The following is a 21,714-nucleotide window of genomic DNA, read 5'->3' on the forward strand; positions in this document are numbered from 1 at the left end:
GAGCTTTTGTGGTTCCTGCACACAGCCTGGAAAATCAGAGTAGAAACACGTCTTTTCAGAGCGGGGACAGGGAGGCGGAGATGTTCTGTGACTTGCTAGGGTTTCCCCCTGGTCTGGAGCCCAGGTCTCCCACCTACTAGTGAGGCTGCCCCCGCACCCCCTCCCGCCCCGCATTGCAGAGCAGGTTTCCTGACTTGGAACCCAGATCCCCTCTGGCTTTGGGGTGCATGGGTTGAAAGAGAGGATTCCTGGAGAGCCTTCCTCCGAAAAGAATGTTCCCCCCCTGCAAGTTGCGTCACAGCTGGGGGAAAGGGGAAACCACTGCTGTGAGTTGGCTCTTTTTCTCCGCAGCCCTGCTCCATGTAGCCTGCCCGTGAAGGAAGGGCCTGCCTCCTGCCACAGCTGCTCTCCACTGCCCCCACCCTGGGGCGGCTCGGTCCCGGAAGCCAGCCAGCAGAGAGCAGACTTGGTGACCTCAATTGGCAGTGTGGGCAGCCTTCCCGACATACCCTTGGTCTGCCCAGCTGAATGCCTGCTTTGTCTGCGAGTGGGGATGGGCAGGTGTGTTTCTGCTGTCCCTAGACGGCTCCCCCCCACCACCCCTCTGCCTCTCCTCCCCCTCCTCCTCCCCACCTTGTGCCCCCAGGAGAAATGTGCTCATAGCCAGGGCGAAGTGGGCCCACTGCATTAAGGTGTCATGAGGCCATAGCTGGCCTGATATCTGCAGGGCTGGTGCGAGATTTTTCCTGATGGGCAGGACCTCACACCCAGCTGTCACTGGTAGGCCACGGGGATGGGGGAGCAGAAGGGCCAGGGCATGACCCAGTCTCTCTGCGGAAAGCTGGTGGCTTCTCATGAGCCACTGGCCCCGGCTCCAGCCTCAGGCCGAAGGCTAGTAAAAGCAGAGGGCAGAGGACGCCAGACTGCCAAGCGCAGAGGGCACAGACCTCAGGGAGGAGACACAGATGAGCCCCCGTCATATGTCCCAGCCTTTGTCCTCGTCACTCTTGGACACACACATCCATGCACCAATGCCCAGCTTTGGACTCCTGAACCCCTGCTCGGGGCCCACAGAGAAGCCAGGCTGGTTCAGCCACATCTTGGCCCTGTCTGCCAGGCCAGCCCTGTGATGTGTGCTGTGGCCGGCTGCCGGCAAGGTCAACAGAGCTGGGGCCAAGTAGGCAAGACCTTGGTTTCCTACAAGCAGGTCAGTAAGGATGCTGTGGGGGATGGGAAAAAAAGAGCCTTAGATTATGGGGTCGGTCAGCCCTGAGTTCAAACCCCACTTTGGCCTCTAACTGGTGCATAGACTTGTTAAGTCCCCCAACTCTGTTATGAGCTGAATCGTGTGTCCCCTGAAGTTCCTATGTTGAAGCTCTAACGCCTGGTACCTCAGAATGTGACTGTGCCTGGAGACACAGGGCCTTTAATGAGGGGATTAAGGCTAAATGAGGTCAGGAGGGTGGGGCCCTGATCTAGGAGGACGGGGTCCTTTTAAGCAGGGACATTGGGGATGCTCAGGCAGAGGGGAAAAAAAGGCCATACCAGGACACAGCGAGAGGCAGCTGTGAGCCCATGGGAAACCAATCCTGTGACACCCCCGTCTCAGACTTCCAGACTCTGGAACTGCGAGGAAATAAATTTGCTCTTTAAGCCCCCTCCCCTTGTCTGTGGTATTTCTGGACGGCAACCCCAGCGGGCTAATACACCCCCATTCTCTGAGCCCTGATGTCTTCATCTGTAAACACCTCTTTCACCGGACTGTTCTGCCAATGAAATAAAATAAAGCAGGGGAATCCCTCACCAGTAGCAACGTAGCAACAACCCCCACCCCCACCTCCCACGCCCTCCTCAGGCTCAGGGATTGTGAAACCCTGTTTCCTTGTTTTGTGGCTCTGGGTCAGGCCCACAGGCCTGTACTCACCCAGTCCCACCTTCCCAGGGGCAGAAACATCCAGACGAGGCGGGGTCGTGGGGGAAAGCAGGTAGCCCCACCCCTCCTGCCTTCTGGCCTCCGCCGGCAGCATCCCTGTGTTGGCCTGAGGATGGTAGGCCGGACGCACACGCACAGGCACACACACATACGCACACGGGCTGATCTTACAGTGGCTCCTCAGTTCAGCCCCCTGGCTTTTTCTGCCTGCTTCTTGGGAGCTGGACATGGAACCCCACGGCTGGCCCGGGGCCCGATCCATCATCTGGATCCCAAACCTGCCCTAATCTGGGGGCTCCACTGGGACAAAAGGCCCCCTCTGACTTCCCCCATCCATCTCTGGCCTCGTGGGAGGCAGTAGGCATTGCCCTTATAGCTGGGGGTACCAGACTGCAGAGCAAGCTCAGCGCAGGGCTGTGGGGAGCCCTGGTAGCCCAGGAAGGGGACAGTGTGGCATCGCTGGGGGGTGGGGGGGGAGTGGCGGAGGGAAGGGCAACCTGGGATCATGGCTGGCTACCCTCAGTTTCTAGGTATTTGCTCACCTATCCTAAGCCCCAGCCTCAGAAGTCCTTCTAGCTGGCTGCGCCCTGAAGCCAGCCCTCCCACTCACACAGGGCTGGCCCGGAGCCAGAGTCCGACAACTGTTTGTTGACTGGCTGAGGGAGCTGGTTGACGCCCAGGGGTTTCATTCCTGAAAGTCCAGCCGCCCCGCCCTGGGTGCCCTGCTCCTTGCCATTCATTGGGGCTCCATCTGAACCTGTTTTGTTCTCTGCTGTTTCCCAGGGCCTGTAAGAGTGCTGACACTTAACAGGCACTCGACACACACACGTGTTTAATCAATGCTGAGAACACAGACATGAACGATCCGAATCTGGAGGACAAGGCAGAAGCATCAACCGACAACTGCAATTTGATGAGAGTTCTCTTGTGAGATGAACTCAGGGCACTGTGGGAATGTGTCCAAGGACTGTCTGGCCAACTCAGGAGGTCAGAGAAGGCTCCCTGGAGGAGATGGGCTCTGAAGGATGACTAGGAGTCCGACTGCGCAAGGACTATAGGGAATGGTATTCCTGGGATAAGCAGCAGAAGCAGGAAGGTGTGAGAGCATTCTTGAAAGGACACAGAGGTGGGGATGATGGGAACCAAGGGTGGTGCAGACAGGCCGAGGGGCAGACAGGAGCCGGGGCTTGAGTAAAGGAGCTAAAAGTACATACAGATTCTGTCAAGACAGGGCCCTCAGGGATGCCTGGGTGGCTCAGGTGGTTAAGCGGCTGCCTTCTGATCAGGTCATGATCCCAGAGTCCTGGGATCGAGTCCCACATCAGGCTCCTTGCTTGGTGGGGAGCCTGCTTCTCTGGCTGCCTCTGCCTGCCTCTCTGCCTGCTTGCGTGTACTCTCTCTCTCTCTTTCCCTGGCAAATAAATAAAATCTTAAAAAAAAAAAAAAAAAGGCCCTCAGCAGAAGTGGGGAGGAGGCCTTTTGAGCCCCACCTTGGAAAGGAGTTAGGCATTCATGGGGGCTTCTGGCTAGATGAGCAGAGATCTAACCTTTTGAGGAAAAGAAAGGACATTTTTTTAAAGGGCATTTATTAAATTCTCCCCACACACAGCATCCCTTGCCCCACCGCCACAGCCCCGGGGGGGTGTGTCCACCAAGAGAGGGCCCCATCAGTGTTCCCTGGTGGCTGAAGCTGGGCTTGTCCCTGCAGGTGCCAAGCTGGCTTCGCTGGGTGGTCCTGGAGCGGGAGGGGCTCAGAAACGGCGGAGGGAGGGGGGGGGGTGGGCAGCTATGGGCACTGGCAGCTGAGGACAGTCTCCAGTGTCTGGACGGGAGGCTTGTCTCAACACACACCCTGAGAGATGCTCCTGAGATGCTGGGAGGGTCCCAAACAGGCCAGCTCCACCCCAGGGGGCACGCTGGGCAGCTACGGCCAGGCCGCCCCTCCGAAGGGCAGTCCTGGGGGAAAGTACGCCCTCCCAGGGAACCACCGAGTGGGGGGCACGGGGGAGCAACAGAAGGGACAGGGTCAGGCGCGGCTCTGTTTGCTGCGGCTGGCGGGAGAGTCCCTTCCCTCTCTGAGTCTCATTTCCTGTCTAAGGAAGAACTTGGCCTCTCCGTGCTCTGTCTCTTCTTCATGAAACACTCGGCCTTCATGCTTCATAGGCTCAACTCTTCAGCCGTGTTGGTCTAGGCACACTCAGTATGCTGCAAGCAAGCGTGACACCTGGGCATCCCATCCATCCCATCCCCCCTGGGAGTGTGTGTTCAGATGGAGGAGCCCCCCCCCCGCCGCAGGCGAGCGCTGGCGGGGTGGGGTGGGGGGCAGGGGAGCCAGGTCTGCCCCCTTTCCCGCCGGCCAGTCTTTACACGCTGCCCCCCAGGGGCCAGGGACGCCGGGCCTCACAGGAAGTTGGGCTCCCGCACCACAAGGCAGGGCGGGCCGCCACCGCCGCCGTCGAGGGGCCGGTACACGAAGTGGAAGTCACGCTTGGGCTCGCTCCGCAGCAGGTAGCCCTTGATGCGGTGCGGCAGCGCCTCGTCCGCCAGCTGGAAGCAGCGCCCGTCCACCAGCACGAAGAGCCGGTGGTCCTGCGGCTGCAGCACCTCGAACTTCTCGGCGCACTGCGCGCACAGCGCCTCGGCCGGCGTGTCAGCCCGCGACGCCAGCGTCCGTGACTGTCGATCGGGCTCCAGGTACGACACGCAGATGAAGTCCTGCGGGGCGGGGCGGAGGGGGCTGGCGTCAGCCGCGGGGCCCAGGGACCCCAGGCGTGCGTCTCTCCCGCACCCGACCCTGGGGAGCTGGCACAGGGTGCTGGAGCCGAGTGGCCTTGGACAAGTCCATTGCCGTGAGCCCCGGCTCTTCTCTATGCACAGAGGAGGACTGGGGGAGCGGTCGTGGGGTTGGCAGTCGGGGACGCTGCGGCTGACCCCGCTGTGTGACCCACGGCCCCCGTCCTTCTGTCTCTGAGCCTCGCCTCTAGACGCTTGGACCTGGCCGGGTGAGTCTGCAGGGATGCGTCTCAGCCACGAGGAGCGAGACCTCCCCTGGTGGCCAGCCGGCGGCCTCGCCGTCATTATTCATCCGTCACCCACTTCCTCAACAATTCCTCCCCACGTTCCCCAATCTCGCGTCCCGACCCCAGGCCCAGAGCTGAGGCACTGAGGCTGCATAAGTAAAATCGAATGTGCAGACCCCAGGCCCAGCAGCCCACGGTGCTAAGGCTGACGGAACCAGTTTGGCCCTGGAGGCTGGAGAAGCTTGGGGATGGCAGTGGGGGCTCCAAGGAGGAGGGGCGAGGGGCTTAGAGAAAGGGGAAGGGGCGCTGGGCCTGAAGGAGGGTTTAGGGTGGATGGAGAGGGGAACTGCAGGACCTAGGCGGGCAGGGGTGAGGCGATGCCTGCGGGGTTGGGTCTGGGAACACTAGCGCAAACCTAAACAGCATCTCCACCTTCCTCCATCAGCTCCAGAGGGAGGGCCGTATGGCGGAAGGTGGGGCCATCGAGTTCTTGCCTGGCTTTAATCTGCTCCCCCTGTGTGATCCTGAACTCCCTGAGCCTCCACTTCCTCAACTGTAAACTGGGATAATGCGAGTCCTTACACCTTGGCTGTGAGGAAGCCGACAGAGTAAAGCAGTGCCTTTGAAGTCCTTGTCGCACCTTGAAGGCAGGTGGGAGGCCGTGTGCGCGGGGCTGCCCCCTTGTGGAAGGCTGGTAACAGCACAGCTGTCTGGGGCCATGTTGAGCATGAGGATGGCCACAATCACCACTTCAGAGTGATTATAATTATAGCTACAGAGTGGTGTCCTCCCCAGACCCCAGAGATCGCACTGAGGGGGTTCTTCGTCCCCCATCCCAGGCCTCTCTCATAAGTTTGACCTCCTCAGTGACGGGCACTGATGCTCTGCTTGGCTTAGCATTGGGAACATACAAAGTAGAAGCAAGAAGTAAGGAGTCCCGTGGTCAGGCTTGGATCAGGAGTGCTCGTGTTGTCACAGTGGAGAGATGTGCGTCTCAGGAGAGGATGGGGAGTGGTGGTGGTCTGGGGGCTGCTCCTAACCAGCCCGAGAAAGCCAATCGGGTCTATCTCTTCCTAATCTCAAGTTCACCGATGCCATGTTGGTAGCTTGAAATTGGCCGGAGTGCGAGTTATTTCCACCATGGAAATTGACAAGGGATCGAGCTTCTTTTTTTTCTCCCCAGACAACCAGTTATTAACATTATCAAGACACCACTGATTAGAGGAGGGGAGACCTCATCTCGGTAGCCTAGAACAAGTATTGGGGAGGCAGAGCTCATCTGGTCCCCAGTCCACCTGTGCTGATGGTAAAACTGAGTTCGAGAGAGGGGCAGAGATGGCTCAGGGTCACACAGCAAGTTAGTACAGAGGTAGGTGCAGAACTTCAGCTGTTTGCCTCCCAGACCTGGGTTTTGCCTGTTATAGAGGCCATCCTGAAAGCCATGGGTGGGGTTCAGGTCCAGTGTGTTCTGGGTGCCAAGGGAGTGAGACTGCAGAGCTATTTACAGCTATGGCTTGCTGCTTGGCTCGATGTTTTAACTCTGTCCATTCTGTACACAGCCCAATCCCATTCTGTCCCAGGCCCTGGGTGTGACACGTGAGCCATGGGCCCTCCCTTCCAGAGAAACAGCTTCAAACTTAAACAGTCGTGATATAGTGTGATACGTCACGAAACAGTGTGATATGTGCTATCTGCGGGGGGAAGCAGACACAAGAAGCACAGAGGAAGGCCTCTAACCTGGGCCGCAGGAGGGGAGGACAGATGGGGGGGTGGTTCCAAGCCAATGGAGGAAGGGAAACTGACGAGTGTTGGCAGAGGCTGAGCACCAGGGACTTGAGTTCAGCTCATTCAGGGAATGGGGGATTGGGTAACTGAATACCGTGTAGGGGTGTGGGGGAAGATGACAGTCCTGGCCATGCACGGCTTGAATACTGAGTGTGTCTAGGGAGAGCTGGGCAGAATGGTGGCTGGATTGGAGAGACAGGCTAAGGGCAGGGGACCCGGGCAGGGGACCCTGGCAGCTGCTGCATTTGTCCAGGGACAAAAGAGGAAAGGCTGCAGGTCTGCCCATGGGCTCCCCAACGGGGAACTGGCAAGACTAGGTCCATATCTCCGGGCATGGCGGGCACTAAGGAATGTGGATAAAATTCTCATTCCCTCTCCATCCCCCCTTCAGGTCTTGTCTGCTCAACTCAAACACCGATGGTGCTGTGATACTCTTCTAAAACTCTGCCCCCGCATCCAGACGGTGTCAGGCTTGTTGAGCTAGGGGGCCATGGGACTGGTGTCTGCCACACTGCCCGCCGTCTCCTGCCCCCCTGCCAGCCCACGCGTCCCACGCGTCACCTGCACGGAGGAGCGCGAGGCTCGGGCCTTGTTGAGCGTGCGCCGGCGCTCCCAGCGGTGGATGGAGTCTTGCACCTCCAAGCTCAGCTGCCGGGTCACCGTGATCTTGTCGTAGTTCTTGATGTGCTCCAGGGCCCCGTAAGTGGTGGTCAGGTAGTAGGACCCTGCGGAGACAGGGCAGGGAAGCTGAGCTGGGACCACCTCGCTAGCCTCTTCAGGCTCCACCCACCACCACTGTCTTCCTCCAAGCTCCACCCACCACCGCTGCCTAGGCACGCCTACTCCTAGGTCACCTGTGCCCCTGCGTGCACAAGCTTCCTGAGGTCCAGCACCGCCCCCCCACCAAAGATGGTCTTTGGCTCCCCTTCAGGACAGAACTTATTTTTTTTTTTAAAGATTTTATTTATTTATCAGATAGAGAGAGAAGGGGAGAGAGCGAGCACAGGCAGACAGAATGGCAGGCAGAGACAGAGGGAGAAGCAGGCTCCCCGCTGAGCAAGGAGCCCGATGTGGGACTCGATCCCAGGACGCTGGGATCATGACCTGAGCCGAAGGCAGCTGCTTAACCAACTGAGCCACCCAGGCGTCCCCAGAACTTATTTTTTAAATGAGTTTTGAAATGTTTAAAAAAAGTTTTTTTTTAAAAAAGATTTTATTTATCTATTTGACAGACAGAGATCACAAGTAGGCAGAGAAGTAGGCAGAGACAGAGGAGGAATCATGACCTGAGCTGAAGGCAGAGGCTTTAACCCACTGAGCCACCCAGGCGCCCCTGGAATGTTTTAAAGTTTAAAGGACACACGACAAACTGATAATCGTGGATGTCTTTTGGTTGGGGAAAGGGGTGGCTGGGAGACTTCTCACCATAAAGTGATATGTGGGTGTGTATGTCTGGGTGTGTGTGTCTAGACAGACACACACATATATGTCCTCGTCTAAAAAATACTTTTCAAGAGATGTCGAAAAATTTTAGTTATGGTTAGACTTTTACACACGATTTTTAAAGATTTAAGGGAAGTAAGAAATTAAAATTCTTCATTTCTCTGTTCCTTTTCACTTCTCAAGTTAATTCACAAGTGTTTCCAAAGGTAATTTAAGAGTTGAGATACTTCAGTCAGCAAAATTTACATGAGGTTTTAAGATAAAAGACAATCATTTACATAGATGCTTAGAATTTCACTTTTTTTTAGCTTGCTAGGGGTTTGAGTAAAAAGGTTTGCAAACCACGGACCTTGCTGAGCCCTGTCACTTTAGAGAGATAGAGGGTGGCTTGGTCAAGGTCATGTGGCTCTTCCACGGGCCTCCTGACCACTTCCCAGGGCTCCCTCCCAAGCCCTTTAGGGGCTGAGACAAGAATTTCTCCTCTTGGTTTTTTATTTATTTGTTTATTTGCAAGAGAGTGGGGGGGGGGGACAGAGTGGGAAGGAGAGGGGTAAGTAGACTCCGCATTGAGCACAGAGCTGGACGAGGAGTTTGATCTTACAAGCCTGAGATTGTGACCTGAGCTGAAATCAGGAGTTGGACGCTTAACCGACTGAGCCCCCCAGGCACCCCCAGGACATGGATTTCTGACATGAGGCTGATTCTTGTAGTGACTAAAGCAAATCCCATCTTTTCTTATTTTCTGAATAACTGAACTCAACTTTTGGGAGGGAAGGAACAATTAACTAAAAATGCTCACTTCCCAGACTCTCTTGCAGCTCGGAGTAGAGGGTAGGGGACCCCATTCTGGTTACTTAGACGTAAGTGGAAATCCTTGGTGGTGGGAGGACCTTCGAGGAAAGTCTTTTGAAAGGGTTGCTATGGTCTTGGGTTTTGCCTGTTCTCCTTCCTCCTGCCTGGAACACAGAGGTGAGCCGGGGGCACAGTGCTGTCTGCAGATCGGAGGTGACAGGCACAAAGACTCACATCCTAAAGAACAATGGAAAGAGGTGCGTCCCGGATTTCCTGATGACAGGACTAAAAGCTGTCATCATCATCAATTGCTTCTCCTATGATTTCTTTTCTTTTTTAAAAAAAAATTTATTTATTTATTAGAGACAGAATGAGAGTGAGAAAGATCACACAGGGAGAGGGAGAAGCAGACTTCCTGCTGAGTTGGGAGCCCGATGTGATCCCAGGACCCCGAGATCATGACCTGAGCTGAAGGCAGATGCCTAACTGCCTGAGCCACCCAGGTGTCCCCCTCCCTGACTTTTATTATTTATTATTTAAGATTTTATTTATTTATTTGACAGAGATCACAAGTAGACAGAGATGCAGGTAGATAGAGAGAGGGAAGCAGGCTCCCTGCCGAGCAGGGCTCGATCCCGAGACCCCGAGACCACGACCCGAGCCGAAGGCAGAGGCCTAACCCACTGAGCCACTCAGGTGCCCCCTCCCCGACTTTTAAACCATTATTAGTTACATCGTGAGTTATCCGCAGCCCCAAGCATTCCTGTTACATTGGATGACTACAAATTCCACACCAGTATGGGAAAAAAGTTCACAGCCTGGCTGGGGAAGGTGTGATGTTCATGTCAAAGCTAACCTAGAACCGGGGTTGGTATCCCTTATCAGAGAAGAGCCAGCCACAAAACCACTCATGTGTCTCCCTTTCCAGTCTAGCTTAAAGCCAATTATGCCCAAACCCTTCCCTGGGGTCGCCAGACCTGGCTGTCCCCAGCATCCCTCTCTCACTGACGTGCCTCCCAGGCGTGGGATCTCTGGCGAGTTACTGTCCTCTCTATGCCTGTTTCCTCATTTACTTTTCCCAGGATGCTGTGAAAAGTAAGTGAGATGAATACTATCAAGTGCACGGCTTTAAGGTGTCAATAACGCAGGTGGTTAGGGGACCTAAGAAAGAAAGATGAGGGGGGCAGGGCGCGGCAGGGTGGGAATCTCACCCTCTTGTGGCCAGCTTCCCTTTGACTTGGGGCCATGCCATGCAGTACCCACCAGGACCACTAGGTGGCAGGCGACCCCCCCACCATGATTTTGGGAGCTGGTTGTTCCCTTAGGGGAGTGTTGTCCTTGGATGGAGAAAACTCAGGACCCCTATTAAGATATTTGTAAAGCATGGCCAGCCGTCAGCCAGAGTGCAGAGGGAACGTGGGCAAAGATGTCCAGGAGGGTGCTTCTAGGACAGGTCTGGATTTTGAGCAGGCTCCAGCCAGGTGCCCAGAGCTACCCGGGTCTCCCATTTGACCTTGAGTGCCTAGAGCAGTGGGAGCTGCAGAGAGAGGCTAGACGGGAGCCTGGGTCCCATCCGCCCAGCATTCAGACCACTTCTACTTGTTATAGGAAGTCCCTGATCTCCCATGCCTGATAAGTCTGCTGCAAAGAAATTAGGACCCAATCACTGGTCTTTTACCAAATTAGCAGCACCCAGAACGAGCTGAAAGGACATGGGTCTCAGAGGGCACAGAATCAGACTGGCAAGCCTTTCACTGAATGGAGAATGCTGGGGTGCCCAGAGTTTGAAAACCCCAAATCTACCCCGGCATGTGCACTTTCCCATGCCAGAGAAGTGACATGTCCAAGGTCTTCAGCCAATCAGAGGCAAAACCGGGATGGAAATCCAGCCTGCAAAACTCTCTTTTTATCCACCTGTGATCTCCTCTTACAGGGAAGTAAGGGCCAGCCTTTGCTCCAGGCATCTCTGATCTCCTCAGAGGACCAAGGGCAAGCGCTCTGTCTCCTCTTCCCCTCTAGGCAGCCTCTTCTTCTTACTGGAGCCTCAGGGGCTTTGGGGATGGAGCACCTGTGTGCCACCCGCCAGCTAGGACAGAAGGCAAAGCTGGGGACACTGCCCTCCAGCCCTGGCTGGTCTCTGTCCCTCTGCCCAGATACTTCTAGATGGAAGCCTGCCAGCTGTCAGACTTGACGGGTTGAAGCCCCTGCCCCAGCTGGAGACCCCCACACCATCTCACTACCAGGCGGCCAACACCTGTAAGCCAGGGCCTGTCCTGGGTGCTGTGACTTCCCACTTTGGCTCTCAAGGCAGGAACAGAGAGAGGTGCAGAGAGGCCTCCTGGTTTGTGCTGCGTGACAAGTGTGTCCTGGGGACCTCAGCTGCCACGGGCAGGGTCTGTCGCCACTTGGGGGCGGTACAGGGCTGCTGGGAGGAGCCACAGGCAGTGCCTTGGGTTAAAGCTACTGCCTTCGGCTCAGGTCATGACCCCAGGGTCCTGGGATGGAGTTCAGCACGGGGCTCTCTGCTCAGTGGGGAGCCTGCTTCCTCCTCTCTCTCTCTGCCTGCCTCTCTGCCTACTTGTGATTTCTGTCTATCAAATAAATAAATAAAATCTTAAAAAAAAAAAAAAAAAAGACACAGCCCACCTGCATCTTTACTCCTAGTAAACACCTCCTGGAGTCCTTAGAAATCTTCCCGTGGGGCCAGAGACAGACTCCTTCAGTTTGAAAGAGGCTGTAGTGTATTCAGGCAGACTTGGGTCAGAAACTGTGAGCTAAAACTTTTCCTTGTTTACTTGAACTTGGCTTGTCTCAAAAACGCTCAACATAATCCAGCTAGACCAGCACTCCTGCCTTAAGGATCTTGGCTTTCTCACCCAAACCCTGTGTGGGCTTCGGAACAGAAGATCCCGAGAGGCCATGGCAGTATGGTGGTGGGAAGTCCAAGTCCATAAGGAAAGGGTTGTTGGGCCAAGGATGTCCCTGCCCTGTCCCTGCTCAGCACTGTAGTTGGCCTGCAGCCCCATCTGGCCACAAGGACTCAGGCTGAGGATGGAGTAGGAGTCACTGTGGCCAGGGCGTGGCTGACCACCGCTGGAGAATGAGCCAGCTTGGAGCATGGCAGAGCTCCATAGTCTCACTCCATCCCTCAAAGGACTTTTGGGGACATTGTCTCTGAGAACCTACAACAATCTATGGGGCTTGGGGCCAGTCCTTTAACAGGATTTGTTAGTGATTTCTTCGCAGGGAGACCAGCAGCAGTGCCCACTGTGGAAAAATTGAAAATCGGGAAATAAAAAGTGCTCTCTGCTCTCTGCTCTGGGCCTTCCGTGGTCATCTGAGCCATATCCTGCCCCACTGCGCTATCCCACTAGCCTCCTTCATTTCTTCTCCATATCCATCAGATGCGTCAGATGAGAAATGTTTTCTTTGGTTTATTTGTTTAATTTAAATATTTGAAGTCTGACATCCTCCCTCCACCAACTGGAACAAAATTTCGTAAGACCTGTTGTCACCTGGTGTAAATTAGAAGCTCAGTCAATATCTGTTGAATGAATGAGTATACGGCCTTTTCCCAGGTAACTGCTGAGTCTAAGTGCTTTTCTTATTGATTTGTAAGAGCCTTTTACATATTAAGGCTATTAATTTTTGGTGTGCTAGTTTGTAGAACACTTTCCCCTAGTTTACTGTTAGTATCTTATTCTATTATGGTAATTTTTGACATGTAGAAGTTTTACCCTTTAGAGGTTCTATGTAATTAGGTAGCCAGAAGATAGCAGCTAATATTCCCGCTGAGAGCTCTGGACGGACTGCTATACTACTCAAGGGCTAGTCCTAAGAACCGGGGTACTCCAGGTTTGGGGCAGGAAGCCAATTCTGCTCACAGCCCCCTGACCCTCCCTACCTCCCGTTCCCTTCTATTTGTTCCCCTTCGTGAAAGACAGATCAGTGTTGTCTGGAGGTCTCTGCCCACCCCTTCAGCCTTGTGGTGCTTTCCTGTGCATGCTCAGGGCCAGATAAATCAAGGAGGAAGTCTCATGAAGGCCTGACGTAGAGGCTCCAAAGTGTGGGGTTCAGAATGAAGCATCCATTCATTCTCACGAGACTATGAGCCTTGACTGCCCCGTCTTGCACCGGAGCCCAAGAGCCTGGCACACAGTAGGGACTCACCGAGGAGGTGCTGAATGGATGGATGAATGGGTGGGTGGACGGACAGATGGGTGAGTAGCTATGTGGGCGCGTGGGTGGGTGGGTGCATGGATGGAGAGAGATGGGTGGTGGGTGATGGGTGTGTAGGGATGGATGGATGGATACCCTGGGCAACAGATCAGCCCTACTGAAAGAAGCCTGGTTTCTGCTGAAATCCTACATTCTCTGGAAGACAAGTTGTTCCGGCTGCAGACAATTTTTAACTAACGAGGAGAAATACATAGTTCCAGAAGTCCCAGAGCCCTCGTCCAAGTTCTACGTGACAGCCAGTTTCAAGGCTTTCCACGCTCCCCTGAGTTTCCAAGAACTCACAGAACCACACTCTTCACACTATCACTCTAAAACTGCAAACAAGATGCAAAGAAGACCAGCTTATCTCAAGAACCACAGGGCCCAAAGGGGACACTCAGGCCCTGAGAGTTTCACTCTGCCCTTTGGGGCGGACATCTCACAGGACATCTCGGGGCTTCCTCAGAGCTGAGGTCTGGGTGGGCCATACTTCAGGGATTCCCGGTGGAGGAGTGGCCAAGGCTAAGTGGGTGGGGGGAAGTGGTGGGAAGGGCGAAAGGGGAAGGGAAACTGAGCGTGGGGTGGAGCAAACCACTCTGCCATCATCCGACTGGGGAGTGCAGGGCTCCTTGTCCATAGCATTAAGCTTCTCTCACGGACAGGGGGGCCTGGCCAGGGCTGAAGGAGCAAGGGGCCGATAGCTCCCAGGGCCACCCCTGTCTAAGAACTGATCATTATTTCCTGCTCAGACTCCTTCCATGGGTCTACCCACTGCTTCAGGCTTACCTTTTGTGCTGTTCCCTTTCCCTCTGTGAAGAATGCCTTTCCCACTTTAACTGTCTAGCTCCTATCCACCCTTCAATGCTCAGCTCAGGTATCACCTCCTCCTGGAAGCCTTCCCTGACTGCACAGCCTGGGCAAGGGGCTCCCATACTCTCTGGGCTTCCCATCATTCCAACATTTGTCAAGAAGTGGTGACAGATCTCTTGACAGGCCCAGCTCCTCTGCTTGTCTGTGACCCCCCCCCCCCAAGAACAGCACCTACATGGGGCCCGTGTCTTTTCCCCACGGCTCTGTGGAATCTGGCATCTGAGAAGGGTTTATTGGGCTGTGTAGGGCACCCTGGCCTTGGCTGAGGCCGGTGGTATGCGTCAGGCTCGGTGGCCAGCCCGGTGGCCCAGGGCCTGACCAGGGCTGGTGACTCACCCTCCCCCAGTTGCAGGGCGGGGTCCATGAGCTCCATCATGTACTCCACGTTGAGGAGCATCTCCGTGAGGTTGCTGCGGGCCAGCACGTACATGAGCACGGGCAAGAAGTCGTCTGCCCCGTAGGGCTTCCCTGGGAGGAGAAAGGACGCAGAAGGTGGTGAGCATGACGGTCTCGGTGTGAGCTGTTCCCCAGCCGGAGGAAGAGCAGTGGTTTACTGGGGCAGTGACGGTTACCCCTGGAAGAGGAACCTTGCTGCTTTCTCAGGACTCAGGACAGGGGCGACCTGGGATCAGCCGTCTCAGGGAGGTCCGAGACACGGTCCAGATTTAGGAAGAAGGAACCGAGAGAGACACCCTCCCCTGGAGTGGGCAGGAGCCAGTCCCTCCCCCTTGCCCAGCTCTTTCCCCTCAATGCCCTTTGCTGCTTAATTTTTTCATTTTTAAAGATTTTATTTTTAAGTAATTTCAACACCCAATGTGGGGCTCGAACTTACCACCCTGAGATCAAGCATCACACGCTCCAGCGACAGAGCCAGCCAGGCGTCCCTTCCTCTCCTTGCTGCTTATTCAACAGTCAAGTTCATATCACACTTATTCACCATATCACACTTATTCTGGGAGCCACCCAGAAACAGCTGTCTCTCTAGTAATGATGTATTCTGAAAGGTTTCCTTGTCCCTTTTCACCGCACATCTCCCCTTCCAACTGCTAAACAGAAAGCCCTCCCTTCACCAGTACTACGTGGTTGGAAATTCTGCCATTCAGCCTTCACTCCACTGGGTTCAGTAGGGCCCTTTCCAGAGGGCGTTCTTTTAAAATGTAAATACCTCTGAAAGGAATAACCCAACACAGGGCACCTGGGTGGCTCGGTCAGTTAAGCATCTGCCTTCTGCTCAGGTCACGATCCTGGGGTCCTTAGATAGAGCCCTGTGTCGGGCTCAGTGGGGAGCCTGCTTCTCCGTCTCCCCGCCCCCTGCTCGTGCTCTCTCTCTCTCTCTTTCTCTCAAATAAATGAATAAAATCTTAAAAAAAAAAAAAAAAAAGGAAAAGGAATAACCCATCACTTCTGCTTTTGTGGAAAACGGTCACATGGCTCAGAGCATCTGACGGTAACAGATGCCTTGGAGAAGAGAGGAGGGAAGGATGGTGGGCCTGAGGGATGCCTTCCCACCATGGTTCTGGGCTGGCTCTGGAGACTGACTGTTTGGCAATGCAAAGTCAAAGGCTGGCCACGGAGGGGAAGAATTTCTACAAGGACAGAATCTGCTGGAGTCCCTCAGTGGGCATCTTGGCATACCTCTGAGTACACTGGGGAGAAGGAAAGCTTGGCTGAGCAGCTTTGCACAGTGGGGAATGGCCATACAGAGCCCCCAGACTCAGCTGGAGGTGACAGGAGAACTATAGAAAGATCCATACCATGGCTGCTGCCCTTTCTGTCTTGGGTGAGATTAATAATCGGTCCAAATACATGCCAAGCAATTAAAGTTCTGTCAAAGATGTATTCCTACTTGACACGTTTTACAAAGGAGTTGGGCGACTGTCGGCAAACATAGGATCAAACAGTAAAATCTGAATAAAAATGTAAATGTCAGGAGAACTTAAATTACCAGAAGAACTGTAAGCCACAGGAAAAACAGAGATGTGAATGAGCAAGGACCCATGCAAGTGCGCGTTTAGTGCCTCAAATTTGGGTTGAGCTTCCTGGTGGCCAAAGTGAAGGGGAAAGCACAATCAGTTACCTGCTTCTCATTGACCATGAGAAGAAAACACACCAGTTTCTCGGGGGCCCAAAGACATCTCTCTAAGGCTTGGGGCTAACATAAACATTTCCCATGTAGCTTCACAAGGGGGACACGATCGGTAAGTTCCTTTGGCCCACACAGGGGCTTAGGTTGACTTCTAGATTTTCACTGTGTTGCCTCAAGATGTGGCTCGGGGTGAGCGCTTCTGGGAAAGGAGTTAGAATTTCATCACTCATCCTGTCTGCTCCCCTCCCGTCCCTGAGGATGAGGAAGGGCCACGAGAGGAGCAGAGTCACACCAGACACAGGTACCCGAGAGGGTAATCAACCCCGTTTTGCTGAGATCAGCAGTCTGGGCTGTGTCCTAACACTTCCAGAACTCGAGCTACACACCCCAGTGGAAAGTGCCCCCAGTGAGTGGCCCCAGAACAGCTCGGCCAAGGCCCACCTGATCATTCTTTTAAGTTCATTCATTCATTCACTCACTTAAGCCCTCTTACTAACCACTCTATTCCTTGGGTGCTACTTCGCCAGGTAATAAGATCTGATTTTTCTGGATTCTCGTGGGGATCAGAAAGATGGGAGTAAGAGAAACAGTGTGAAAGAGGTTTTGAAAGGAGAACTCTGTGTTGAATTCAGCAGCCCCTCTCTTCCGCTGCCTGAGTCCGTGCAGGCAGCACCCTCTTAGGGAGCTGGGGCAATCTTAGGGCACTGGGGCACCCTCTTGTGGTGCTGCGGCACCCCTGAGGGGTGCAATCGAGCACTGCTCTGGTGGGATCCCCATGTAACACCTCTACAGTACACACCAGGCCAGCCTCTCCTCCCACGTCCTCCAAGACCCCCGGACAGCCCTGGCGTGCCCGATAATGTCTGTCCAAGGGGTGCCCCTTCGGCTCACAACTTGTCCTTGCTTGCTTTTCCAGAGAACCCTGTGCCTTGTGGCCAGCTTCCTGGCCACACTCTGTTCCTACATCTGCAAAATGGGGCCAGCAACACCAGCCCTGATGGCCTTCCAGGGTTTTCAAGAAAAAAAGAGGAGAAAATACAAATGTGTCCCAGACCTGAAAAGTGCTACAGAAAAGTGAGCTGTTACTGACATCTCTGTTCTGCTTTCTCAAGTGGCCTCAGTTTTTCCATCCGTGAAATAAACAGGCTGGAGTGGTTGGTAACACATACAGTCAGACCCAGACCATGAGCCTCAGCTGTGTGACCCCGGGCTAACCTCTATACCTCTCTGAACCCGATCTCTAGTCATGCATGATGTGACACAGATCACACAACATGCTATGGGATTTTGGTGAGAATTCTTTACGAACATGTACCCAGAGGGCTCCCACATGCTCCCTGGAAAATGCCTGCTAAAAAAATCTATTCCTCCCCCTTCCAGCTCTGTGTTTGGAGGCTCTCTTGGTTATTTGTTGCAAGGTTCCTGTCCCCTCCCTGCACCAAAAGAATCTATTTTGGAGAAAGAAAGCTTCACCCTAAACCTTTATAAGCCTGAGACACAACTTAAAGGTTCCTGGAGCAAGATTTTGTGCCGGAAGTTGTTTTTCATATTGATAATTTAATTATTAGAATCCTGGCCCACAGGAGAGTCTTCTCTGGTCTGAGTTATGAGATGGGAACTGAGGGGTCACAGTCCTGTGCCTTTCGGGATTCACCTCTAACTCCCTCGCTGGCAGAGAGCTGATGGAATTTCACCAGGCTTCTAGAACGCCAATTTCTGCTTGCTGTCGTGTTAATAACTCACCAGGGAGTATGATCAGGTGAGCTCCTGTGCTTACAGGCAGCAGTTCACCATCAGCCCAAGTTTCCCTTCGGGAGTCACTGGGTCATGTCCAGAGTCGCTGTTTGGGGGTCACATTAGAACGGGGGTGCTCCAGGCCCCAAGGCCAGGGATGCTGCCGAGCAGCCTATGATACCCAGGAGAGCCCTGCATCCTAAAGACGTACTGGGCCCCAGAGGTCTACAGTGCCAAGGGCGAGAAGCTCTGCTTGAGGGGGTAATGACGTTCAGCAAGAAGGAGGGTCCAGCTCTGGCTTGGGACTCAGAGGCCTTCTGGACTGTGGCTCTGTGCCCTGCAGGGATGCAAAGTTTTTCCTTCTTCTCCCTGTGCTCTTCCCGAGAATCCTGGCCAACGATCAGGAAGGGCTTTGGGGCGCACATCCTTGGTTCACAGCCCATTCTGTTCAGCCACCCTGTTACTGGGTTCCCCTGATCCCCTGACTGCCCCTCCAACTACCCGTGAGCATCCCCTCTGTCCCTGCAGCACACAGCGAGGGGCACAGCAGAGGTGAGCGGGAAGCTGGGTTCCGGGCTCCGGCGGGCCTCTCCAGAGACCTTTGAGTCCTCCCCACACCTGGCCCGAGCCAAGTGTTTCATCATGTCCTAGAAACCAGCCCTTGCTGGGAACGTTCCCATTTCTGTCAAGGAGGCTCCTGCCCCCAATCCCAGGATGCAAGGCCTGGAAGTAGCCCCTGACTCTGGGGCGCTCCGTATTTCTCAAGAACCATCAATGGTTCCCCACTGCTTAGAGAATCAAGTCTAGATCCCTTTGCCTGATGTTCAAGGCCTTCCACAGTTAGACCCATAAACACCTTTCCAACACGACTGACTCTACTCTCTTCTAGCCACATCATCTAGCTGATGGCTTCAGAATGGGTCACCTGCATTCCAGGCCCTTGGGACTGGCCACAGTCACGTGGCTTCTCCTTGCCTTCCACAGGCCTCAACCTCCTGTCTCCCACCCAGCACCAACATTTGCGGGACACTCTAAAAATGCCAAGCATATTTTATAAACATTGCACCAGTGAATTCCTAAAACAACTTTGTGAGGTGGATTAGATTCAATTGTGCCCACTTTACGGAGGAGGGGAAGTGAGCTGCGGGGAAGGTAAGCTACTTGCCTGAGGTCACGCGGCTAGGATGCGGTGAACCAGGACTTGAAGGCAACTTTTTCTTACACAGGATTCCATGTTCCTGCTACTTTAGCATTCCTCCTTCAAGTTCCACCTCCTCCACGGAGCCCTCCTGGGCTGCCCCAGCTACTGGTGCTTATTCTACGCTCTACTTTCCAACTTCCAACTCAGAATGACATTCTGCCTTCATCACCTTCTCACATCACATTCCTCTGCGCTGAATCATGGGCGGCTCCCTGAACTCCAAAGGCATTTTCAATCCTTGTGCCTTTGCACACCCAGTTCCCTCTGCCCGGGACACCCTCCTGAGCTCTCCCTTACACACGTCTCTTTGCCCTCTTCCACATCTTCAGGCACAACTGGACACTTCCTGCTCTAGCTCCCAAACACCTTGACTAGTTCAGAGCCCTTTTCCTTGGACTGTGAGCTCCCTGAGGGCAGGGATGGAGGCTGGGTAAGCTGGTGCGAGCCTCTGAACCTGTCTGAGGCTCTGCCCTTCCCAGTCCCCAGCTCAGGGCTTGGGATGTTAGACACTGACAGCAGACTGAACCGAGCCACATGTGTGTTCCTGCTGGCATCCACTCAGTTGTGCCCCGGGTCGGGGCCATGATCAAGGAGACTAGGGAGCTGCTGTGAGTCTTAGGCAGTGGTGCTGGGAAATGCCCACCACCGGCTCTCTGAAGGGAGAGAATAAGCTCTGATTGCAGGGTTTGCCAATTCCTACAGTTTAACTATTGCCACAGTGGCCCATTTCAAGCTACCAGTGTGAACACGGAGGCAGGGAGAGAGGCACACGATTAGCTTTGTCCCATGACCAGCTGACTCAGCATACCCGAGGGCTTGGATTCACCAAGCCCCATTTCACCGTGAGCAAACGGAGGTCCAGAGAAGTTTCCTCAAAGCCCCGCAGCTGGTGTCCCAGTAGTGGAGCTGTGACGGGAAATCTGGGTCTCTCTATGACGGCTCATGGGCTCTCTAACCTGCTAGCGACTTGAGGACGAACAAAAGCTTCGAAAATGCACCAGCTCCTCCCTGATATTCCAGGGGAGTTAGGGCCTCATTCTCCTTCCCCTAGAGCCAGGAGCCCAAGGCATGAGCTCAGCCCATGCATAATGGGTGACAGGCAGTGCCCTTGGGATGCAGAGGCATAGTTCCAAATGACTGTCCTGGGTTTGGACATCTGGCTTGCATGGATCAGAGACCACGTCCATCAGGCTGTGCTCCAAAACCCCAAGGGGCTGCGGCCGGCACTTCCTGCTTTCTTGTTTGCCCAAATAGCATCTGTTTTCCATCTGGAGGCACGGCGGGGAGCTGATCACACTTTCAAGAACTGGCTGGGCGCCGTATGCCTGTTTCACTGGGGGGCAGGTTTTGGAGGAGAGTTCTGATTTAAAAAAAATGAGCTGAACGTGCTCACCGGGGTCACGCAGGCTGCGGGGAGCACTGCATTAGGGGACCCCCAATCCCGCCAGCTCTGTGACCTGGGGCCACTCACTCTGCGCCTCAGTGCTTTCATCTGAAAACTAGGAATAATAATAACATTCACTCAGACCGTCACGCGGGATTGTGGGGAGCATCAGGTGAGTTGCTGGATTAAAAATCAGGTTTTGTCATCTGGGAGGAATTACCTAAAAAGAGGAGTTGGCGTATGTTTCTGGAAAGCACTAAGTAGTAATGATTTTTTTTTAAGAGGGCCACTTCATCTCCGTCCCAACTACTCAACTCGGCGGCTGTAACAAAAGCAGCCACGGACACCGCGTGAGTGAGCAGATGCGGCTGTTTCAATGAGTTTATTTACAAAATCAAGTTGGGGGCCAGAGTGGGCCCACAGGTTGTGTTTTGCAGACTCCTGATCAAGAGAGATGAAAGGTGTATCCTCTTACTGTAATTGTCCCTCCAAACCTGTTGACTGGCTCTTACTGAAAGCAGGGGTTGATGCAATAGTCCTGGGGCAGACAAGGCTCATGACTGTGATATGTCTTGGCTTTTTGTCCTCCTCCATAATTCTCCCTTAAAGCCACTTCCTTCCTCTACGAAGTTTTATCTGAAGACCCCCCACTTCCCACCATCCAGGTTAGTGCCCTCATGATGGGTTTCCCCTGGCCTGTCACTGCAGGATGGGAAAACAGAGACTTTCCCTTAACTCAGGCCTCCCCGGACCTCCTAACGCAGAACTGCGAGCTCCTCTGACACCCCTGGCCCCTTCAGCCTGCCTGCTAGTAGGTTTCAGCATCTGATGATGTTGTTTAGACTTCTGTCTCCTGATATACTACCTGCATGGCCTCACCAGAATGAAAGCTATGTGAGGGCAGGGGCCCCTTGTGTGCACCACTCCTAATGCAGTCCTTCCCCAGTGCTTGGCATGCAGTTGGTGTTTAATAAATCTATCTGCTAAATGAATGTGTGGATGTCATCCGCCGCCCTGTGTGACAGACACTTGCTTGTGCTCCATGTTCCCTCTTGAACCGTGATCATCTTAAAAACAGGGACTGGGGGCGGGGGGTGCACCTGGGTGGCTCAGTTGGTGAAGCATCTGCCTTCGGCTCAGGTCATGATCCCAGGATCCCAGGATGGAGTCCTACGTCCAGCTCCTTGCTCAGCGGGGAGCCTACTCCTCCCTCTGCCTGCTGCTCCCCCTGCTTGCACTCTCTCTCTC

At 54.2% G+C, this 21,714-nt stretch overlaps 1 protein-coding gene across 2 annotated transcripts in view; it reads right to left on the bottom strand.

Moving 5' to 3' along the window:
• Positions 1–3,406: 3,406 nt before the first annotated feature.
• RIN3 (Ras and Rab interactor 3) overlaps positions 3,407–21,714 on the bottom strand; it is a 115,838-nt gene continuing 97,530 nt past the window's right edge. The window contains exons 8-10 of one of the 2 annotated variants that reach the window (XM_004739334.3): positions 14,398–14,529; positions 7,300–7,463; positions 3,415–4,648 (exon numbers count right to left, since the gene is read on the bottom strand). In XM_004739334.3, coding sequence (XP_004739391.1) covers positions 4,334–4,648; positions 7,300–7,463; positions 14,398–14,529 — 611 coding nt within the window. In that variant the 3' untranslated portion in view covers positions 3,415–4,333. Of the gene's footprint in view, positions 4,649–7,299; positions 7,464–14,397; positions 14,530–21,714 lie in introns of both variants that reach the window. The other variant, XM_045071081.1, reaches the window with a different exon arrangement.

This window comes from Mustela putorius, unplaced genomic scaffold (assembly GCF_011764305.1).
Source record: "Mustela putorius furo isolate JIRA1106 unplaced genomic scaffold, ASM1176430v1.1 tig00000129_pilon_pilon_pilon, whole genome shotgun sequence".
In the NCBI taxonomy this organism is placed as follows: Eukaryota; Metazoa; Chordata; class Mammalia; order Carnivora; family Mustelidae; genus Mustela; species Mustela putorius.